General features: G+C 38.8%; 1 protein-coding gene across 9 annotated transcripts in view; it reads left to right on the top strand.

Moving 5' to 3' along the window:
* CLEC16A (C-type lectin domain containing 16A) overlaps positions 1-21,633 on the top strand; it is a 139,299-nt gene that overhangs the window by 46,509 nt on the left and 71,157 nt on the right. For 4 of the 9 annotated variants that reach the window (XM_084216758.1, XM_084216762.1, XM_084216757.1 and 1 more), the window contains exon 23: positions 9,135-10,696. In XM_084216758.1, the coding sequence (XP_084072884.1) occupies positions 9,135-9,475 (341 nt within the window). In that variant the 3' untranslated portion in view covers positions 9,476-10,696. Of the gene's footprint in view, positions 1-5,177; positions 5,298-9,134; positions 11,282-21,633 lie in introns of those variants that run through there. The other 5 variants (XM_084216761.1, XM_084216760.1, XM_084216759.1 and 2 more) reach the window with 4 other exon arrangements.

The following is a 21,633-nucleotide window of genomic DNA, read 5'->3' as shown; positions in this document are numbered from 1 at the left end:
AAATATGAAATATTTGAAAATAATTATTTAGGATGTTAATATTGTAGTTTTTGCAATCGCACTCTGGTGGTTGAACACCTCCACATTTCAAGAGGCTGTTTCATTGGTGCAGAAAAGGCTGCAGTATAAACAGTGTAACTTTCACACGTGTAGGTTGCATGTGTTTGCATTGGTCAGTATATTTAGTGGGTATGCTTAAACTGGAACTTCTTGTTGCATTATTCCTCCTTTTTATGTAATATTTGTAGAATATCTTGTAGCTGTGTCTGTTCTGAGTACAAATTGTGTGAGGCAAAGCCTCAGGCTGGAGGCTACACAACGGTGCATCCTGAAATGCTTTCATGCTGGAAGTGACCTACTCCACCTCATTTTGGTTATAAAACAATAGAGGTAACTTGATTCTCAAGACCTTTTCAAGCAAGCCCTCATTTTAATGGTCACTTCTGATGTTGCTCATTCTTTGAGAGGGTTGTTATGGCTACCCCTTTTAAGAGATGCCATTTTGCCTTTATTTGGAAGGCCCATCTATATCTAAAATTTGTTGCAGTCCTACAGGAAATGATGCAACTTTCTTAGGTATTGAGTGTTTTTAGGTTTCACTGAACAGTGACAGCAGACCAATGTGCATTATATGTTTAAAGTGAGTGTCCCTGCAAGAAATACTGCTGGAAAGGGTAGTGAAAGGGTGCTGATGAAGTTAACAATAAATATTTAAAGCATTCTAGCAGCTAGACTCTAGATTAAAAAGCATCTTTTACCTTGAGAAACTAACATATAGACAAAATAGTCCTGCACTTCGTGTAATTTCAGAATAAAATTTGGAATGGTTTTTTATATACCATCTGTTCAAAAATTTATTTTCTCTGTTGGCAAGTGATTGCTGTTACCCAGTCTCTCCATGACCCAGGTAATATGTAGTCATTGCACAGAGAAGGGCTGTCATTTGTCAGAACCCTCAGGCTGGATTGGCACTATAAGAAAACATGAATTTGATGACATGTTTCTCCTTAGCAGTGTAAAAAGGCTCATGTACAGTGTTCTCTGCTGTATTTAAATCCTCTATGGTCAGAAAGAGAAATGCAACTACAGGTTCTTACCAAGAGTGTCTAAGACAAAACTGTGGTAAAGGAAAGGAAAATAAAGAATCTATATTATTTCTGTAGGTATAAGCAACTCAAGCTAGTTCACAAAAATATCAAGCAAGACTATGCTTTGTTTCAGATTGAGGTCTTTCAAGCATTCATAATCTGGCTTCTATGAAAAAATGCATAGATCCAGAACATACAATTACTCATCAAGTATCAAAAGATAGTGAATTATTGAAGTATAATCACAGACTGTAGTTAACAAAATTGCAGTCTGCTTACACAGTATATTGGCATTTGTGTAACATAAAATTGTTTGTTTTTCCTGCATTTTAAAAAGCTTGATGACAGGAGGCTGCTCATTGATTTCCAATAAAAGAAGAAAAACAAACAACAATAAACACCAAACTCTTCCCTGCCCTCCTCACCCCCAAAAATAAAGATAAAAATAATGAAAAAAAGCCAAACCAAAACCAGAGGAAAAGTATTTTGGAGTGCCTGGTTTCAGTATGCACTTTGCCAGTTAGGTTGCATGAACTGCCCACCTCAACCTTCATTGTGATTTAATCATAAAGTATGTGCAAAATGTCACATGTCGTGCAGGAAAACTGTCTTTGGGTGTGCCTTGATTTTTTTTTTTTTAATGTGATGCTCTAGCAAATGTAGCTGTGAGGATCCAGTTCTGGGTCCTACCACTGGGCCCAGTCACCTTCAGCCAAGTCAGAGGAAGTGAACCTGACAATGTGCCTCAGCTGCTCCATCCCAAATCAGCAACTTTCACTAACCTGCTGCAGGGATGACTTTTGTTCTCCTCAGAGGGCAGTTACAGGGAGGAAGGCAGTGACTTTATGTGCATGAGCAGGTATTTTATTGCAGTAGGATAATGCACAGTTGGTACTGAGGTGCATGCATGTGGCTTAGGGATTTTGCTGGACCATATTTGCTCTGACCTTTAGGACCAAGAATCCCTGCCGTGTATGTGGCTGTTCAAAGGACCAGTGGTCAGGTCAGACTAATATGTTGCTGTTAGTGTTGGAAGTGTATTTGGTGCATAGCTGCAGCATATCTTATAGTTTAGTTTCTTCCCAAAAGAACCTAATTAATGCACAGAAACTGTTCCTAAAATCAGACTCAAGCAATAAGTGTGCATAATTCTTCAAAGCTGCTGCCCTGGTCTGTACCAAACTGCTTAGTGTAGTTGTAGGCAATAATGAGCACAAGTAGTGGTTTAAATCCTGTGGCTGACTGTCTGATGGTGTCTCAAGGTCTGTATGACAGACCAGTGAGAATTCTGAAATCCCTGGAGCTGGGTCTTTTGGGAGGTGTGAATGTAGGAAGGGTTTTCCCCAACACTCAGAACTCTTTTGACACTTTTTGCCAATCTCGTGTCCATTCAGTAGTGTCATTCTTGGGATCAGTGTCTCTGCATTAACTGATTGACAAGTTTACTGTGAGTTTGAGTATTCTCCCTTTTGTAGTGCTTACATGTAATTGTGATCTGTAGTGGAAACTTGCCAGGGATGTGGCATGAAAGTGGGGCTCTCTTTGGCATGTGCAGGTGGCTGTTCTGTGAGCTTGTGCATGAACAGAACTCTGCTGAAGGAGGTGACAGTGCCATGACCACAGTCTGTGTTATATCAGGTCATACTGACCACTCAGCTGGGATATGGAAACAACTGTTGGTATTCACCCACTTCTGTGTAAAGCAGTGGTTTTCCCGTAGCTTAACCACTTGAGGACAGTTGAAGCTAAAATGCCTTTCCTCTTCTGCTTCTCAGCAGTGACTTGCATGATGTGAAGTAGCCCCTTTGAGGAGGAAGTAACCAGTCTGTGATGAGCAGCAAGCAGTTACCAAAATCAGTTTTATGTCCCAAGGTAGCCCCTGAATGCTGCTGCCATCTGTCACATTTGACTCTGTCTCATTTCCCATTCCATTTTGAACACACACACACAAATGTGTGTGCCCCTCTCTGCCCCTCCTTCTCTGCTCCCCTCTTTGTTCTGGCCCCTGCTCAAGCTGTTGAGCATGAAAAGCATCCTGGGTTGCTCAGGAACTTCAGACAAGAAGCCCAGACTAGATAAAGGGGAGATGCCTATCTGGACTTCAAGGAAACTACCTCAACTACCTTCCTTAAGAGCAACATCTTAAACCACACAGCTTTTTATACTGTGAACTTGTGATTATAGTGTCCTAAGCTACAGTCTTATTGACAGATTTAAACTGGCCAGGGTTTGATATATTTGAGATGATACTTGTAAATCCTCACAGAGTTGTCTCAGGAAATATTATTTGAAACATAGACACCAATTTTTACATAAAAGAGTGATAGATGAGAACAAAATAAAGACAAGTTGCATGTTAATTAAGAGAAAATGTTACAACATAGAGGATATATTGATAATTAAAGAGCTTTCAAAAATGTGTCACAGGGAAAAGTTACGTTAGTTCAATGTTTTGTAAAAATAATTTACTTGTTATCACTCATACCTGCATCAAACAGTCCCACAGCGCTGCCTCAGTTGTTTTGTCATGAGTGAAATAATCTCCTATGATTCCCAAGTTCATTGGCTGTCCTACCTAGTAGCTGTCAAGCTGCTTTATGGCACAGATATTTTAAAGGCTGGCAACTCCCCGATTTGCAGTGTTTGGGGATTAAGCTTAGCCCTTTACAATATTATTGTTCTTTAAAATTGTAAAAGGAGAAATCATCTCTTAAAGAAAGCAGAATGTTTAGCAAGACAGAAAAATCAGTGTCGGGTTCTGCAAGTGCTGCTATCAGGTTGGTTTTTTCTTTGTATTTACTTTTTTTTTTTAAATTATCATGTGCTTTTGCAATACTGCTATGCATAAGGTAAAAATGTTCTCGTTAGGCAGATTTTAATCATTAAGCTTCAGAGCTTAGAATACAGTCATGTCTTGGCTACCCCTGCTGGAACTGTACACTTCTTTAAAGTGCTTATTTTCATATATGCCAAGGATTAGATATAGAAGCTCTCTTACTGTAAGTTAGCAGTCTTCCAGAATTATGAATGTATTAATGTCATCTGTGCTGTATTTTATTACTTTTTAAGCTGTCTTAAGTTTTAAAAAGCAATTGGCTTCAGTACTTAAGAAAATGTTTACATCAGAGCAATAGGTAATGAGGACTTCACAAGGCACTGATCTGTGCCACTTAAGCTGTATTTTGTGCTTCTGGCAGGTATTGATGATAAAAGATCTAAAATAAGTACCAAGAACTGTCCCTTGTTGCAGAGAACATATTGGATTCCAGTCTGTGAAATTAAATTTCCATTCCAAGGAGAGGGTGATTAATCAAGCTTGGAGAGCTTATAAGAGCAGTGCCTGCCTTCCTATTGAAACCATCTCTGTCTCTTCCCTCTATAATCAGTAATGTAAATGTGGTTTGACCTCCTGTTCTGTGAAGTTCTAGTAATTTTCTGACTAGGTGAGGAAGTGCTTTTGTTCTTAGAAAGTTTCTTTTCTAGGAACTTTCTATGCACCAAGCATCATCATCTGAACTGCTGTTATCTTTTCAAACCCTGTGTTTGGTTTTATCATAAACCAAATGTAAATGCTACTGTTGGGTTTCAGAATAGTAGGGCTGAGTGGTCTGAAGTGTTGTCACCTGCACAGTACTGCACTGCATATAATTCATGGCCAGGGGAAAGGAGAATAATTCTGTGTCACCAGAATTTGTGGTAAAGAACTTCTCTCAAAGTTTCTAAAGCAGGTGAGTAGATTGTAATGCAAATAAATACCTGCCAGCCCTCCTTCATGTAAGTGCTGTTGGTATTGCCAGACATAGCCCAAACTTACAAACATTTTCAGATAGGAAGCAAAACATTAAATTCATATAAACTCATTTATTTTTAAAAAATGAATACTTCCTGCTTCAGAAGTATTTCCCAAACATAGAAAGCTCTTGGTGTGGTGTCAAATTCTATTCAAGATACCAGCAGTTATGGGTGTGTCCTTGTCACTTATTCTTGTTGCTGCTCTAACATTTATCCTTTGTCTCCATTCCAGTTTCCCTCCCCTGTGTCATTGTTGAAGCCTCTGTATGATTTCTGGCTGTGTTTCCCTCTAGTAAGGTCTGGCAGGAAAGGACGCCGGCGGGTGTTTAGTCTGTCGGAGGCTGACAGTCACGGTGGACACTGGGTTTAGGCCTTCCAGCAGCAGCTGCAGCAGAAACTCCCGCAATACCCACTCAGGCAGGTTCCTCCATAAGCCTTCACAAGCCCATAACAATCAATAGAACATATTTGCTTTCCATGCTGACAGCAGTGACAGTGAGGTAGGAAACGGAAGAAAGCGTCATAATATTTGTCTATACGTTTTGTTTTGGGAGAACTGTAAAGCAATAATGAGCTGTTTCTGAAAGCCTTATCTGCAGCTTCTCCCATGTCTCTGGGCACTCATGCCAAAGGTGGAAATTGTGCTATCAAGCCTCCAGCTTCAAAGCAGCCATGTCTTCATTTGCACAGGGCAGCCCTGGCTGTAGTGAAATTTAGTAAACAGTATGGACAGTAATGCAGGTCCTTGGCCAGCAGCAAGAAATCTCTTTATAGCACAGGTCAAATGGACAGGCATTCAGCATAAGACTGTCCCTGGACTCTGATGGCACAAGCTTATTATTTCTGTGATCATCAGATTCTGTCAGATGACTTTATGGACTGTTTGATTGTCCTTACCTGAGGAGGTGAGGAGGAGTAGATGCAAAAAAATATGGAAATACGGTCCAGATGACCTTTGTTATATGATCTGTTTGAACTTGTATCTAATTTTCTTTTCTTTTGTTACTGTCATGGCATGAAGATACTTTACTCTGCTAATATTTTATAAACACCCTTTCTCATCTTTATAGATTTAATTTGCAACTTTTTGCCTAATGTCTTGTAATTTGTATTTTTGTTATCCTTTCATAGTCTGTTGCTGTACAGCTGAGGACACTTCTCTGTGGATGATATTCATTCTTTCCTTTTTCTGTTTTTTTCTGACTTCTTTCACAATAACCCTTCTTAACATAAGTTAATATAACAAGCTGAGTGTTTTAGTTGGGGTTTTTTTTTGCTGTAACAATAATCTTGGCAGCAGTAAAGAAGTGCTGAAAAACACGTAAGGCTGTTGAAGGCTCTGCATCCAAAGAGAGTTTATAATACCCCCAAACTTGCAAAATTACACCTTGTTTTCAATAAGTATAGTAAGTTTGGAGGTATGGAAGGCTGTTTGTTAGAGCTCAGTATTAAGATCAAAACCATTTTAAGAAACTGACTTCACTCTCCCTGGTTTTGTTGCAGATTTGGCATATATTTTGTGCCAGAACACTCTTGCCTAAGTACATCGAGGCCTGGGGAGAGATAAATAGAAATGCTATTTTCTAGTATTAGGTGATAACCTTTTGATATTTAAGAGCAGAGCATATCTCAGTGACTGGTGGTTTTATCCAGGGAAAAATTACAAATTTTCTTTCTATCCAAAAGTCAAACTGCAACAAAATGTTGGGAGTTTGGGTTTTTGAAAGCCAGTTAGTATTTTTATATATAGTATAAAGAGAAGTTCCAGATAACAAGTTGAGAAATTCATCTGTAAACATGTTGGGTATGTGAAACTCTTTAGAAACAAGAGCTTGGTACCTGTCTTGGTACCTGCTTAAAGACAGACATTCTTGTGAGCTCCAGACAATGTTCAGAACTCTCCCTCCTCCACCCTTTTCTGTGTTGGGATTTGCTTTCTGATAATTTTGGCAGTAGTGCCACCCTGGATTACAGCAATTTGCCACTGTTCCCTGAAATTCAGTGCCATAGTGATGGAAGTGAGGCTGGCAGTCACTAAAGACATCCTGAGAGGAGAGAGACTGGCTTCTAGCAATAGTAAATAACAGCTGGAGGGAAGCAGAGGAGAGCTCTGATCTTGTATTGTCTACAAATGCTGCCACTGAAATACTGGGCAGTATGTTCTGCTCACATATTTTTATCTTTCTTTTTAATGTTTTTTAAGACTTCTATATAGAAAGTTTGGACTTGTTAACTCCAGATACTTTTTTTATGATGACTTTTTCCAAATACTTTTTTTTGTGGCATTAAGAAGGGAGTCACTTCAGCATTAACTTAGAACCTACCTGGAAGGGTTTAGGGACCAAAACATTCAGCGTAACAAAAGAATATGTCTTTCATCATTTCCGTAAATGCAAGTATTAAGAAAAGACATTGATGTTCTATTGGGAGAGAGGAAGGAATGATTTAAGAAATGAAGTGCAGATTCAGAAGTTAAATAGGAATGTGCTGTATACAACATTCTGAGCCAAATGCCATTGATTGATAATACTTTACTTGCCAGAATGCCTCAGGTTTCTGAATCCTGAATTTGGGTGACTATTCATGCTATAGTATAAGTAAGATTATAAAGTTATCTTGGCAAAGAACATTTGATGTCATTTAAGATTTTATAGGTTCAAAAAGCAGAAACTCACTGTTGTGTGCATTCTGAAATGTTTGTGTTTAGCTTGGAATTCAGAGAAATGAGCCTGTATTTCACTGTTTTAGCAGTTCATTTTCCATGTGATTCTTGCATCATTTCCTCTGTTATCAGTTGCTACATTCTCACTAAAGCTTCTTGACAGATGAAGAATCTGTAGGGTTACTTTGAATCTGTCCTTACAGTTCAAAAATAACCACTGATGTCTCTTTTATTTAATAGTAGACTTTTTTACCATCTATAAATCTTGTTTTTATCAAAGCAAGAAGCTTTAGCCACCAATTCAGCAAAAAGTACATGTGAGTCGTTTCTGGAGTGAGAACACACCATTGTTTGGGTTATCTTACCAGAAAGGTAAAAAAAAAAAAATCAGTAATTTTAGTGTTATCCACTGATATCTTACTGATACCCATTCCATTCTCTACTTTGCTTTTCCTTTTTTTTTTTTTCCTTTGTCTTATGTTCATGCTTTCTGTTCTTTTCCAGGACTAATTGGAATCATAATGAAACGGAAATATTTTTAAGGTCACTGTGTATTAGAACCATAACTTAATTCTTAGCTTCTGTATTCACTACATTGCCTTGTAAGCTTTTCTGCAGATTCCTGTACACTTGAACACATGCTGTTTCTTACAAAAGCTTTAAAACTGGTCTGTCTTGAAGCTGGATACCTGTTACTTTAATGGCATCTATTATTGTAGTCTGAAAAGAAAAAAACCTGACTTTTCTGGCCATACTTGATCATCTAAGGCTGTATCACCTCATCCTGTCCATTCCCTCTCCATCCTGAGCCAAATGAACAGCTTGCTTGACAGTTCACTAGTATTTTTAGGGGAAAAGGACAGCACAAATAGCTATTAAAGTTGGAGGGATTTTTTCATAAAGTAGGAGGTGCAGCAGCATATCAGTTTTCTGTAGCATTTATGCTTATTCTCAATTTTGAGTGTTGGATGCTCCATGCTCAGGAGGACAAAACCCCCATGTCTCACAAGGCTGTGTAAAGCAGGCCTCTTGCAGCACCTTTCAGTTGCAGTAAGGCAATGATCCTCCATCCTCTTCTGCCATAATTCTGCTTTCTGTGGTTGAGGTGTCGCATAAATGTGAATCTGGAGGATGAATTGAGAGAATGACTTCCAAATTTTTGTAAGAAACAGGCCACCTTTTGGGAAAGCTGCCTGTAGAGTGGTTCTTCAGTTTTTTCTTTTATTTCTAAAGATCTTCCTGGTAAGGGGTAGCGGGTTCATTTTAGTTCATACTAAGTACTGAAGAGGTTTTCTTTCCCTCAACTTCCTCTCTCTAAGAATATTTCTAATATTGATACATATTCTAATACTAAATGTACATTATTGCCTGGTTCCTAATTAGGCCATAATCCTATTGGCATTTTAGGTTACACCTTTATAATATTTTGGTTTATTTCTAATTACTAAAATGTGGATGTGTAAGCATAGTGCTTCACAGAACTGCATTTTCTACCCAGTTATTCTTGAACACTCATGAATAATGGTGTATTGTTAGGCTTAATGTGCATACTGACTTGAGTATTGATTGTTCTTGGTGTTCTCTTTTCTCAGATGATGCTTCAGCTCCAGAGCAGCCTCTGACGGCCAGTTCCGGTCAGACGATGTTGACTGATGAAACTCTTTCAGCTGTTTCAAAGTCCAGCAGAAATGCTGTAAAACCCAGTGACACAGAAACAGCCAACCTGTCTCCCAGCCTGATTCCTGCACAGCAGCCCACAATATCCTTACTCACAGATGACAACACGGACACATTGAGCGTGGAGTCGCTCACACTGGTGCCACCAGTGGATCCACACAGCATCCGAACATTCAGCTGCATCCCTCAGGCCTCTTTGCAGTCTGAAGTTGAGGTTGACAAGGTGAAAGAGGTAGAGGGAGAATGTTCTGACTAAAGCCACCATGCAGACTGTAATAAACAGTGAAGGAAGTGCAACCAAATTGTGATTTTTTTCCTCTGGGAGTGCAGATATTTCTGGAGGCCTGAGAGGCCTCAGGTCCACATGAAGGGACCAAGTGGTGACAGAGAATGTCAGCAGTTTTTAGAGTCAACATCGGATACTCAGCGTATCTGAACTGGGGAAGAGAGAAAAACCCAAACTTTTGAATCTGGATTGGTTCTTTCCTACCAGTTTCTGTTATACAAGAACATGAACATATTTCAGAGAACCTACTGTCTTTCTAATAGGAACTAATTAATTGCAGAAGGTCTGCAGTATTATGGCAAAGTGAAGAGACTTTTGGATCCCCAGCTTCATGGTACTGCATCGTTACGTCTCTGAAACGGGAGACATGCCATTGACCCGCAAAAAATTATATATTATAGGACAGAGGTAAAACTTCCATTTGAGACAGGGCGGTTTTTTTTTCAGTTTGGTGTTTGGTTTGGGGTTTTATTTGTGGAAGAGGGGTTTTGGGGTTTTATTTGGGTTTTTTTGGTTGGTTGGTTGTTTTTTTTTTTAATCCTAATCTTGTTCATCTTTTGGAGGCCTGCACAGTACCAGCAGGCTTGGCCACATTCAGTATTGTCTTTGTAGGACTCCAAACTTAAATATTATGTTTTCCATATGTAATATTTATTTCAAGGTTTGATTTAAAGTTAAAACACAATGCTTGTTCAAATTAGCATAAGGGATTTTTGAGACTACTTTAGTCTTTGCTTAGCTGCCTAGAGAGGAATGTAAAATATTTTAAAAGATTGCTATAGCTTGTTTGTTCACTTCTGACAGTCAAATTGCTACACATCTGAGGAATGGTGTTATCCCTGCAACTGAAAGACAACTTCAAGAAGCAGACAGAAGCAGTTTTACTCTAAAGAGATTTTTCAAATTTTTCATAGTCATGTAGGAAGAAGGTCATCATATCTAACTGATAATTCCTTTGCAAGTCTGATCTTGAAAGGTATTGTTTATTTTTTTTTTTCCTGTCTGGGATAGTATCCCAGTTAAACAACATGAAGCATACATAAAAGTGATTCTGAGTTAACATTACTTCCTAGATCCTGACACCAAGTTGACAGAAAAGGGAAAGATGTTTCTTAAAGTTTGGAATGTTCTTTGCTGATTTGATACATAATTTAACATGGAAGGAATTTAAGATTTTTCATCCATTTCCAAGTAAGTTAATTTAAGTTAATAGTAAAATGAATAGCTTGTCATTGCTGGTCTATTCTTAACACTGAGTTGGCAATTCCTCAAAGGAGGACTGCTGTTTACTTGGTATTGATTTCAGTCACCACTGCAATCTGTTTCCTCATTCTGGCTCTACTGGCATTGAGTTCTTACCAAATGGGTGAATCTGCAAAGTTTTTACTCACTTTTTGTACCTCTTCCTGGCTGTCATGGGGAATACTTGAAGTTATTTTTCAGTGATGTGTGTGTGTGGATATATATACACACACACAAACATATATGAGATTGACTAATTCACTTTTCTCACTTTTTTTGTCTTCTTCACATAATAATTGAATCTTTGCCAACTGGATATATGAGGTGTCTGCTACTGAATGCCAATAATTTTTTCCCCCTATTAACTTTTTCATATAGTTTGAGTTCTAATTTTCTGTGACTTCTTTATCTCAAATTGAATTAACTGATACTCTGACCATTCCAGATTGGCCTAAACTCTAAATGAACTCAGAGTTAGATGTCCTCAGCACTGCAGTGGATTTTGTGTGAAAATCTGGCGTTACTGGAATAAGAGCCTGCTTTTTGGTTTTTGAATAAGAGCCTGCTTTTTGGTTTTTTTGTCTCATGCTTAAGATGAATTTGCACTCATGCAGTCACTGTTGCAGCTAATGTGCATGTACCTAAACAAGCCTAGACACATCAGTAGCAATCTGGGCACAAGAACCACATGAATTTTTATTAGCTGCACTGACTGCAGTCTAGACTTTCTCTAAAATGGTGCAGCATTACACTGTAGTCTCAATAATATTCTGAAGACCATTATAAAAAATGCCTCACTTAATTAGAAAGCATTTTATGTTATTAACCTTACATTCTTGACCTAGATTACAGAAAATACCACTGTGCAGGCTGAGTTCCCTTAAATAGAATTAATTTTAGACTGGAAAACCTTGATCTTAATTTATCTCATTTCAAATTCAGTTCTAGCAAGATTAGACCCATGCACAAGGAGTCTCTTCAGTGCATATGCATATGAATAATTTCACCCCTGAGCTGTACTGCACAAGAAATGGGGCAAAGGGAAAGGAAGGTGTCTTAGTGCTTTTCATTACCTTTGAGTGGCTTTTAAATCTCATGATCACTTATCCAGTGAGAGCTTCACAGGAAATGACTTAGATACTGTTATTAGGAAAATAGAAGAATAGGTCTTCTGTTAATTTGTGATTATGTCAAGCAATCCAGGAATTCAGTAATTGCCCTGGAATTGAGTGTCATTTCACTAGCAGTAAAATAAACTTATGCTTGAAGACGTAGGCAAGCTATCAGACAAGCAGGTTAAACTGAGTGTAAGGATGAAGCCACTTCCTAAGAGTAAACACTTCACTGCCATGGTGCTGTCACTCTGGGGTAATCAGTCACTTCCTGCAGCAGACAGGGAGCTCCAGAATAGCCTCAGGAGCAGTGGCACTGACCACCAGGGAGTAGTAGTCAGAAAACCCACACCAAGCTAAACATTCTGCTCTTGTCTCCACTAACCAGCTGAAGTGAAACTTGCTTTTAAAAGAGCATTGCCCAGGCAGGCAGCTGCTGTCTGGGAAAAGAAATGGTTTAGTCCTGTGGTTGAAACAGATCTGCAGAGGCATCAGCTGGGGGCAGGGAGATTGAGGCCTCTTGCCTCCAAAGTAATTAGTCTCCTTCTTTCAGACAGCCCAATGTAGCCATCTAAATATATGTTGATAATTCTCTTCTTAACTGCTACTGTCCTTCTTGAAAGAGTTTTTTGGTGTGTCCCTGATTCACCACCACTGACCTACCTTAAGAAATCATTCACCTGGGCACTGCTCTTCTATTATCTAGCAATCTTTGGAGAAGTTCTCCTGTGCTTGCCTGATGTGTTTCTCTTGACCTTTCCCAACATTTGCAGCATGAATTAGAAACAAATAGAATAACTCTTCCCATCTCCTATTGGATTCTGAAAAGCAGAGGGTGATCCAAGCAGGGCTTGCTAGGGTGGGATGTTTTTAGGGGTTGGGAGGGGAGTAGTTCTTGGGGGTTTTTCTGCTGCTCAATTCTTGAGCAGCAACAAAGACATAGGAGATGCAGTTCTTGACTGAGTCTCAAACAGAGGGTTCTTTCATATGGAAACATATTTTTATATTACATTTGTACAGAATTTTCCCTATTTTGATCTCCCAGCATTTTTAGATTTGCACGCTGCTCATTTTGATTTCTTTTGCAAGGTGTTATAAAATATATATTTTGTGTTTGTTAATGTATTATAAATGTAAAGCTAAATTTCGGTTGTCTAATAAATGTGCACTGTGGTGGTATCTGGTTTATTGTTTTGTTAACTTGAATTGATTGGTTCTTAATATGAAAGGAAAAACTTGTCATTGTTGGGGCTGTCTTGTTAGCATAAATAAATGTGTGGAGTGCATTTATTTTAAAAGTAACTAAAAATGGCTTAAGCAGGTAATGACTAAGAATACTTGATGACAAAAGTTAAGGCCCAGCCTAGTTCACAGGATTCTTTTACGATCATAATCTGAAGATTCATGAGACTTTTATTTTTTTTAATCTTGTTTCCATTATTTTTGGTTATGGATACTCATACTAAAGTGAGTTTAAGACACAGTAATTGCAATCTGATATTATGTATGAGAAGATCTGAGGGTTAGTGTTTGGCTGTTTTTTAGGACTAACTGTGGCAAAAGTATTTACAATGAACGTGAAGATTTTTTTTTAAAGATTGAGAATAGATGCAAGTGTGCAAATGTATAGACCATTACAATGTCTAGGAGCTTTGTTTTGCCCAGGGACAGCACTAACTATACATTGTCACAACTTCAGGAAACCCTCTGGAAGCATTACAAACTTTAGAAGATAATTTTAGGCATCTCCACTTGTAAATAACTGTGTTGATATTTTTGTTGCAAACTTTTTCCTTCATTTTTAGCTGCTTTGTAAGTTTGATTGTTTTCAGTGCAAAGAGGTAGAAATGTATTTTTCTAGAAGAATGAATGTACCTGGGATTTAAGCACTACAAAAAGCATTTAATGAACATGGACTGTCCTCCTATGAAATATATTTCAGTAAATTGTCTGAAATATAGTTCATTTGAGAAAAAAAGTCCTGAACACGCACTTACATTTACATGGAAAAAAGCCCAAACATGGTGTGAATTGAATTCTGAAATGTCTTTCTACAGGCAATAAGTATTAATTATTTAATGTAAGTTATGTTAGACATTTGGAGTAAATGTGATCTCTTATGTTAATTTAAAGAACAATGTAACTAAGCATCTGGGAAGGGAGTGGAATTAGAATATTGGTGTATGTTTCTGCAATCCAGACTTCTGAGTCTGTATGTGCTGGCATTGAGAATTTGTCGTGGCTATTGAAAACCTGGACAAGAACAAGGAATAGACCTTTCTTTGTAAATGGAACTTGGCAATAAAAATGGTGTTACTAAGAAAACTTCCTTCCCTTTCATGTGCTGCTGCATGCATTTGATGCACAAGGACATCCACAAGCAGTGAAAGGCAAAATTTGCAGAACCTTGCTTTTATTGAGAAGAATGTTGTACACATGTGATTGTTAGGCACTTTCATCTTTAAGTCAGGGTAATTTGCACTGTGTGTGCAGTGAGGACATAGCAGGAGGGGGAGCAGAAACAGGCCTGGAAGGGTGATGGAAGGTAGATGAGACCAAGGGTTAAGAGGTCCTGGGCAACATTTAAAATGTCTGTGAACCACTTTGAAAGTGCCTGTCTTGTGTGATTTCTTCCTCAAATGTATGCTTTCACCCTCTGCCTCTTTCTCTGGTGTATGTTGCCAGTTCAGTATATGGATTAAATCCAACTAAGTTATTAGTTAGGTTCTTGTTAATTAGCTTCTACATTTATAGGAATTCATCACAGTCAATATACATTGCTTGGGAAATGTTATTTCTCAAAATAGTCATTGCTCCAGAAGCTTTCTTAGGAAGAAATTCAGTTACATTGTACCATCAAGTAAGCAAGCTAGGTATCAGAGATGGGGGACAACACTGTGATTTACTCTAAGATGCAAATATTAAATCATGGTGTATTGTGGAAAAGGAGCTAAAATCTGCTCCTGGCAGCCGAACCTCCTGACTTTTGCCAGTAATACCGCTTTAAGGATGCCAGTTTGTGGCCAGGAATGTCCCTTCCTTCATGTTTGAAACTGCTTTGTGGTTCTGTGTCCTGATGCTTCAGAACTCTTGCAGCCTTTTGTCATTTTTCCTGTGTCTGTAGTAAATCTTTCTAGACTCTAAGCTTCTAGTCTAGAGTCAGATTGAGCCTCTTGACCTGAGTTAATAGTGATTAGAGAGGGAATGAAAGCACAGCCTCCAAACCTCTTCTCATACTGATTGTGTTGAAAATTACCTGGACAGAAATGCACTGCTGCATTTGTCCACTCTTATCTTAGTCCCCAGAAACATCTAAGTGTAGCAACTTGAGCGGTCCTGTAGTGGGTAAATCCACATCCTTATCAGCAGGATAATTTCAGTATAGTTATAAAAATAAGTGAAAATCTGTCAATACACATGTCTTTGTCAAAGTAATTCCTGTCTAAGTAAAGATATAGCATTTGGAGATTCTCTTTGTTCTTTGACACGTAACCTTTATTTCCATGTCAAGGAGGGAGTTCTTTGTGACTTCATGGATGCAGCTGTTGGGGCAGAAGAAACAGCATTATTATTCTGCTATGTTAGAGTTTATGTGAAGACAAAAGCTGCCTTGATACTTTCTGGTGATCTTGAATATGTCCTGCATACATCTGGGAATGAAAGATGGCTGTTAATATGAGTGTATTACCTGAAAATTTGAATGAATTTTAAACTCATATGTTTTATCTCTCAAATAAGGAGAAATAGAGGGAGTTGCAGCACCTGGAGTTGCAAATTTCCAGTAGAAAAATTGGAAGAAAGGTTTCAGACAAATGTTCACACACAGTTAAGGCAGTTGAGCTGATGGGGAGTAAGGCAGTCTGGTTGGGTGGTACTCAGTTGTGTGTCTGTGTAGGGGGATAGAATATAAGAAAATAAAGATAGTGTTGAAAGTAATCTTACCCCTAAGGAGTTGCAGCTGGGCCAGTTATCAAAGATTAGGAACAGGCCTGACTTTAACAGGCCACAGCTGTAAGCAATGAGAAGAAGAGTGCAATAAAAGAGTGGGGTGGCTGGTTGGGAAGGGAACTGGAGTCAGGTGGCTGCTTTGTGGAGAAGAAAGAGTCAGTGCTCAGAGGAGCTGCCCACGAGAAAACACCAATAAGGTATGAAACTTTTGTGATAAGGAGACAACAGTATGGAATGCCTGCAGTAAGATGACAACATGTCTGCTTTTAGCTGATGGATTTTACCATCAGCTTATCTGCAAATACATCTTAAAATTATTCCTGATTTTTGATGCTAGTTCTGTAATGGATTTTATAAGGTAAAGTTTTTGATTATTAAGTGCCTTATTATTCAGACTTGAGATTTTCTGAAATAAGTTGAAAGTTGTATGTTGTCAGACACTCAACTTTACAAAGCTGAGCAATGTTGTGCTTGCTGAGTGGAAAATACTGATCTCAGCATTCCATTCTCACTGTCTTGTCCCCAGATGAAGGTTTATATTTCACATAGGCCACGGTTTAAATTTTTTTTGGCCTGTTTGGATGACTGCTGAGGACAGATGAATTCTTGGTCTCCATTTCTTAGTTCCACAACATTTTTCTCAGCTTTAGTATGGAATAAACATCGTGACACCGGATGGGAAAACCAGCTGTTATTTTACTACAGAAACAAATTTTGTCTTTTGGTTAATTGAATGAAGACATCTTTGTGTAAATTTGCCCTCATTTAGGGGTCATTTATTTGAAGCAGTTTTAAGCACCTGCTTGAAACTGCATTGTTGATGGACCAGTGCATTGAGAAGGAAGAGAGCCAGACAGGGTCAGCACTACAGAGGTGCTCAGAGCTGTCTCTGCCTCAGCAGCTAGAGCTACCAGAGATAGAAAAAGGAGTTTCTGAAGGAGTAGAGAGGCAGATAACCAGAGTGTTTTAGGAAAAAGAATTTCTAGTCTGCAGAGAGAGATGGGGTCTGCAAAGGAGGAAAGTAGTCTCACTCTTTCTAATAGCTAATTTGAGGGGCAAGAGAGAAGAAACATCATTTTATAGTACTCTATATGAAATCGTGACCTCTGTTCAGGTTATCAGTTGCTTAACTGATATTACAAAAAGCTCATCACCTGTAAGAATATCAGATGCAACTGCCCATAGCCACACCTGTGTTTTAAGTCTTACTCTTTCTCCACCACCATATTATCCTATGCAAACCCAGTTGCTGATGTGAGAGGGGTGTAGCTAATTCCAGAATTCTTGGGAACAAGATGTGAGCAGCTTTGCTTTGCTACTTCTCCACCGTGCAGTTCACTTGAATTTGCTTATCACAGTTTATCAGCTTCAAGGCTTTCCTGCGAAAGTGGAGTTGGTAACCGCCATCTGTTAGATACCTCATCATTCTTACGTGGCTGCCAAAGTGCTTTGGAGGGAGATAGGCTTGCTCAGCTCACTAAATCTTGGTGAAAAGAGTTCTTGCAAGCCTCTTAGAGAGTTTCTGAACAGATCTTCAGATGAGATGTTTTGTGAGGGAGGGATACTTCTCAAATTTTGTCAAACCACAGATCTCTTTGAAGGACAGTCTTGGAGCTAAGCTTCCTCTTGTTTTGTCTAAATGTAAATGGCAGAGAAAGCCAGATCTGTTACGGGAAACCAGAGGTGCCTTTTCCCTCACTGTGTTTAGATCAGCTCACACTGCACAGTGTCTCAGGCTTCACCTGGGCTTCAGCTTAACAGGACGTTGGACAGGTCCTTCCTGTTCCTGAGTTCACCCTTTTTAAACAGATTAGTGGTGTACTTCGGAAGCCTAATTCATGTTTGCAAAGTGCTTTGATGTTAATGTTAAGCATTAATCTTTTTATCACCTTGTCATGAAGAAATGTCATTAAAAGCATCATTCCAGTCTTACTCCTTGATCCAGTTAACGTAGTTCCTGCTGAATGCCTGTAATTTTCAAAGCAAATACTTTTTGGTTTTTTGTTTGCACTATATCTCTGTGTCATCTGAGCAACTTAAAAATTACAAGGAAAAAAGTCTTTCTTCTAGATTCTAGGAATGTTTGATTTCAGATTTGATCTTAATATGCAGTGGTTTGCTATTGTCCAGAATGATTAGTTCACAGGAATGGGTTTGTCTGAAAAGAAGCCTGGTTTCTTTTAAATTTAGAAAAAAAAAAAAAGGAAGGGAAAAAAGTCAGTATAAACCTTTCCAATCTTTTCTGCTTCATAACAATGATAGTAAGGAAATTATTAATCCTCTTAGAAATCAAGTTGAATGTGTGAGTCAGTCTTAGAATGTTGAAACTGTTTTAAGCATCCTTTCATACGCAGGCTAAAAGAAATGTGAGACTTAAGAAAGATAAAGAAATTGCTAAGAAAAGCAATCAAGTGAAGAGTTTGCCTTCAATTTAACCATAGCAATATGATGTACAGACCACCTCTGTAAAAGTCTCAGGTATTAGTAGCACAATTATCTGGAAAAAAAAAAAATTGCAAGAATGGCATCATTTAAGACACGACAGTAAAATGCCAAGTCACTAAAAAGAACCCTTTTCATCTGCTGCAGTGGCAGCCTGGTGTCTTATCTGAAATTGATAGGAAGTGTAATCTGAAATAATGTGGAGGGGTTAGTGTAGGTGAGTAGACGTTCCCTTTTGTCATCTCTGAACTGGGACATGACAAACTTTTCTCCTTTGCTCTGTTAGAGGGAAGTGTTACGTGTTAGTAGTCATGAAGAATCCTTAACTGCTTGAGTTAACAGTTACACTGATGAAAACAAGGTATCTGTGAGACCAAGAGCCTCCAACAAAGGTCAAATACAATAAAGAACTGTTTATCAGAATAATTCAGCAATCCCAGTTGCTCTGTCTCTTGCACAGAGGACCTGTCAAAGACCAGAGAAAGCTTGGTTTTGGTACAATTTTTCACGTGGAGCCTGTTTGTTAGAAAAAGATTTATCAGGAACTAGCTGAGAACAACTGGAAAGAGAATAGAAAATCTGTATGCAGAAAGAAATAGATAATTCCTTCTGAAGCTTTTTTAGATATCCCAAAATGAAGAACCAGAAGTGGCCAGTAGTGTGGGTCCTATAAGGCAGTACAACAATGAGACCTAACCAAGACTCACTCATTAAGTATTTTTTATAACAGTAAATTAAATATTACCTGAGTGAATGAAGGGAATGTATCTGAGGGGAAACCAGTGTGTTGATTTCTCAATATTTTCAAGAAAACAAATACAGAAGTCACTGCAACCTGGTGCTAGAATGTACCTTTGGTAGGATTTCCTCAGCTCCCTGGTTGATAATATACCATTCATTCTGGAAACTGAACGTTCTGAGTAGTTCTGTAACTAACCTTGTTAATGTGAAACACTGAATGATGTATTATTTTTAATTACTTACTGACTCTGAGTTGGGTAACCAGAAGTTGATTCAAGAACTCCTCATTTCCCACCGTGGTATGTCACAGATATCCTTGCTCACACTGAAAATGCAACCAAAAACCAGATGTGAATTGAGTCAAACCCTGTTACAATGAGTTTACAGTGTGTAGGGATGACTTGTGTGAAGGGCAGGTATGTGACTTGTGCAAGGCAGTGGCCCTGTGTTAGAGAGAAGAAAAACATATCACACACTGATGGCTCAGAATGTACATGGCATCTGTGGATGACTCAAGAACAGAACACAAAGCCTTTACTGATGACTGGTTTGAATTTCCAGTGGCAAGAGAGATTAAATGTAATATCTGATCTTAAAATACATCTTCTAGACAAGATCTTTTTACTAGTATGTATGAGAAGACTTTTCCATGTAATGCTAGTCCTCAGAAGCATATGATGACTAAATAGATGTTTTAAGAAAAGTAACAGGACAAGCCCAGAATGATTGTTCAGCTAGTCTGGATGAGAATCATCTGGAATATTGCCTCAGCTGTCAACCAGAACTGATAAAAAAGCAGTTTTGCTTGGTTGGGCTACATGTGAACTATTCAAACCAACAAATTATTTGGGACATTAAATGATAAAAGCTCTGATTTCAAGCTTTTTGGTAAGAGAAAATGGGAAAAAATATATTTCAGATTTTTTCAATGGGAATACTTACTTCAAAAGTGCATTAACAAATTTCCATGCAATTTCCTTCCTTAGCCAGAATTACCAGAAATCTTGCAAGAAGTTCTCTTCTGCCCAAGCAAGCACAGACACAAGGTGTCTTTCAGAGTTGAGTAGGATGGCTTTTCCTCTGAAGAGCTATTTCAGGGGAAAGGCCACAGACACAGATTTAGTGCTGACTGGGGATTTGTCTGTGTTAGCTCTTGTCATTCTGCTTTACCCAAGGAGCTGTGATGTTTCTGAATTGCTTCTGGATTAAGGAAACAATAGGAAAGAAAACCACAGTATTTCTCAACTCTCAGAAATGAAGTTCCTCAAATGGGCAATTTTCAGACGTTGCAGTGCAAATACTCCGCCTTTGTCCGTGTTTGAGATGTGCCTCAGGCTGGAGTTCTGGGGTGGTTATTAATTTACCATCCTGATGGTTTTTGTTGTTTTGGTTTGGATTGTTTTTTCTCATTGTAAGAAAGAGAACTTCAAAACATAATCTATCCCACCTGAAAGCAGAAAGCTGTGACATACTTTGACAAGTATGAGCTGGTGACACTCCTGTGCTCTGGGGTTTGGATCTGCAGCTGTATCCAGCTTCAGTCTGCCAGGAAAAGGAAACTTGCACCTCTTCACTCGGACCCTCCTTTGTCAGAGCGAGCCGGTGTTTGGCCCATGGTGTGGAGCGTTCGTTTTGGAGCAATTCCCAATCTGTGCACAGGAACATTCCCTTGTAAGATGGTTTCTTTTTTGGTGGTAGATCCAGTACACTTATGTATGGTGAACCCAGAGGTTCTCTAGGAAGTCTAACCTGACCTGCAAATGGGAGCAGCTGCTCCTTGTTTTCTTGGCTTTCCTCCTCCATTCTAGGAGGCTTGGGAGGATGCATTCTCAGCTCAGTGTGCAATGTGAAATCCTGTTCTTTATATTAAAAGAGGCAGCAAAGAAAGAGAATAAAGTGGGAATCTAATTCAGCCTGGTTGAGCCAAGACAGCAAACCAAAGCCTGGATGTGCAAGGCATAAAATAAGTGAGGGGCCTTCAATGAACTTTGTAATCTTGGAGCAAAGCAAACAGCTTGTTGCTCCCTGCTGCTTCCAGAGGCAGTCTGGAACACGTGGCAGTGGGAGGGTGGTTGGGAGCTCTGCTCTCTGCTCTCTGAACAGTGTGCAGTGGCTGGTTTGTAAAAATGAGAGGAAATCTCTCCCTGTGCAAGAGTTACCACATGTCTGATCAGCATTGCAGCCACGAAGAGGCATCCTGAATTGTACTACCTACCCTGCCAGGGAACTCCTGGACTTTTCTGCCACCTCTTAGGCTTTGGTTCTGCTGTTTCCAAGCTCTGTGGCTGACAAATAATCTTGTTTATAGCTCCACTGATTACAGTACCTTAGTTTGTACTTTGCACTTTCACTCACAGCGCCTAAGTATGTAAAAAAGTACTTTGCTGTCTCTTGTCCTTCACTGAATATTTGTTGCCTGCCACAGAGCAGCACATTTGGAGTAGTTCAGCCATACTGGAACTGCAGAACACATTCCTGCTTCCATGGTTTGGTTGCTGGCCCCCAGAGTTAGATCCAGGTGTAAGATTTTTGTGGGAACATTAATTTCAACAGTTTTATTAATAGAGACCATTTATTTGCGTTTATATTAGTGCACTAACTTGAATAGCACTTATATTTTTGCCTAGGGATTGTGTATCATTT

This window comes from Fringilla coelebs (genome assembly GCF_963513975.1).
Source record: "Fringilla coelebs genome assembly, chromosome: 16".
NCBI lineage: Eukaryota > Metazoa > Chordata > Aves > Passeriformes > Fringillidae > Fringilla > Fringilla coelebs.
The sequence above is the reverse complement of the archived record's forward strand: the minus strand, read 5'-3'. Positions and strand labels throughout refer to the sequence as shown.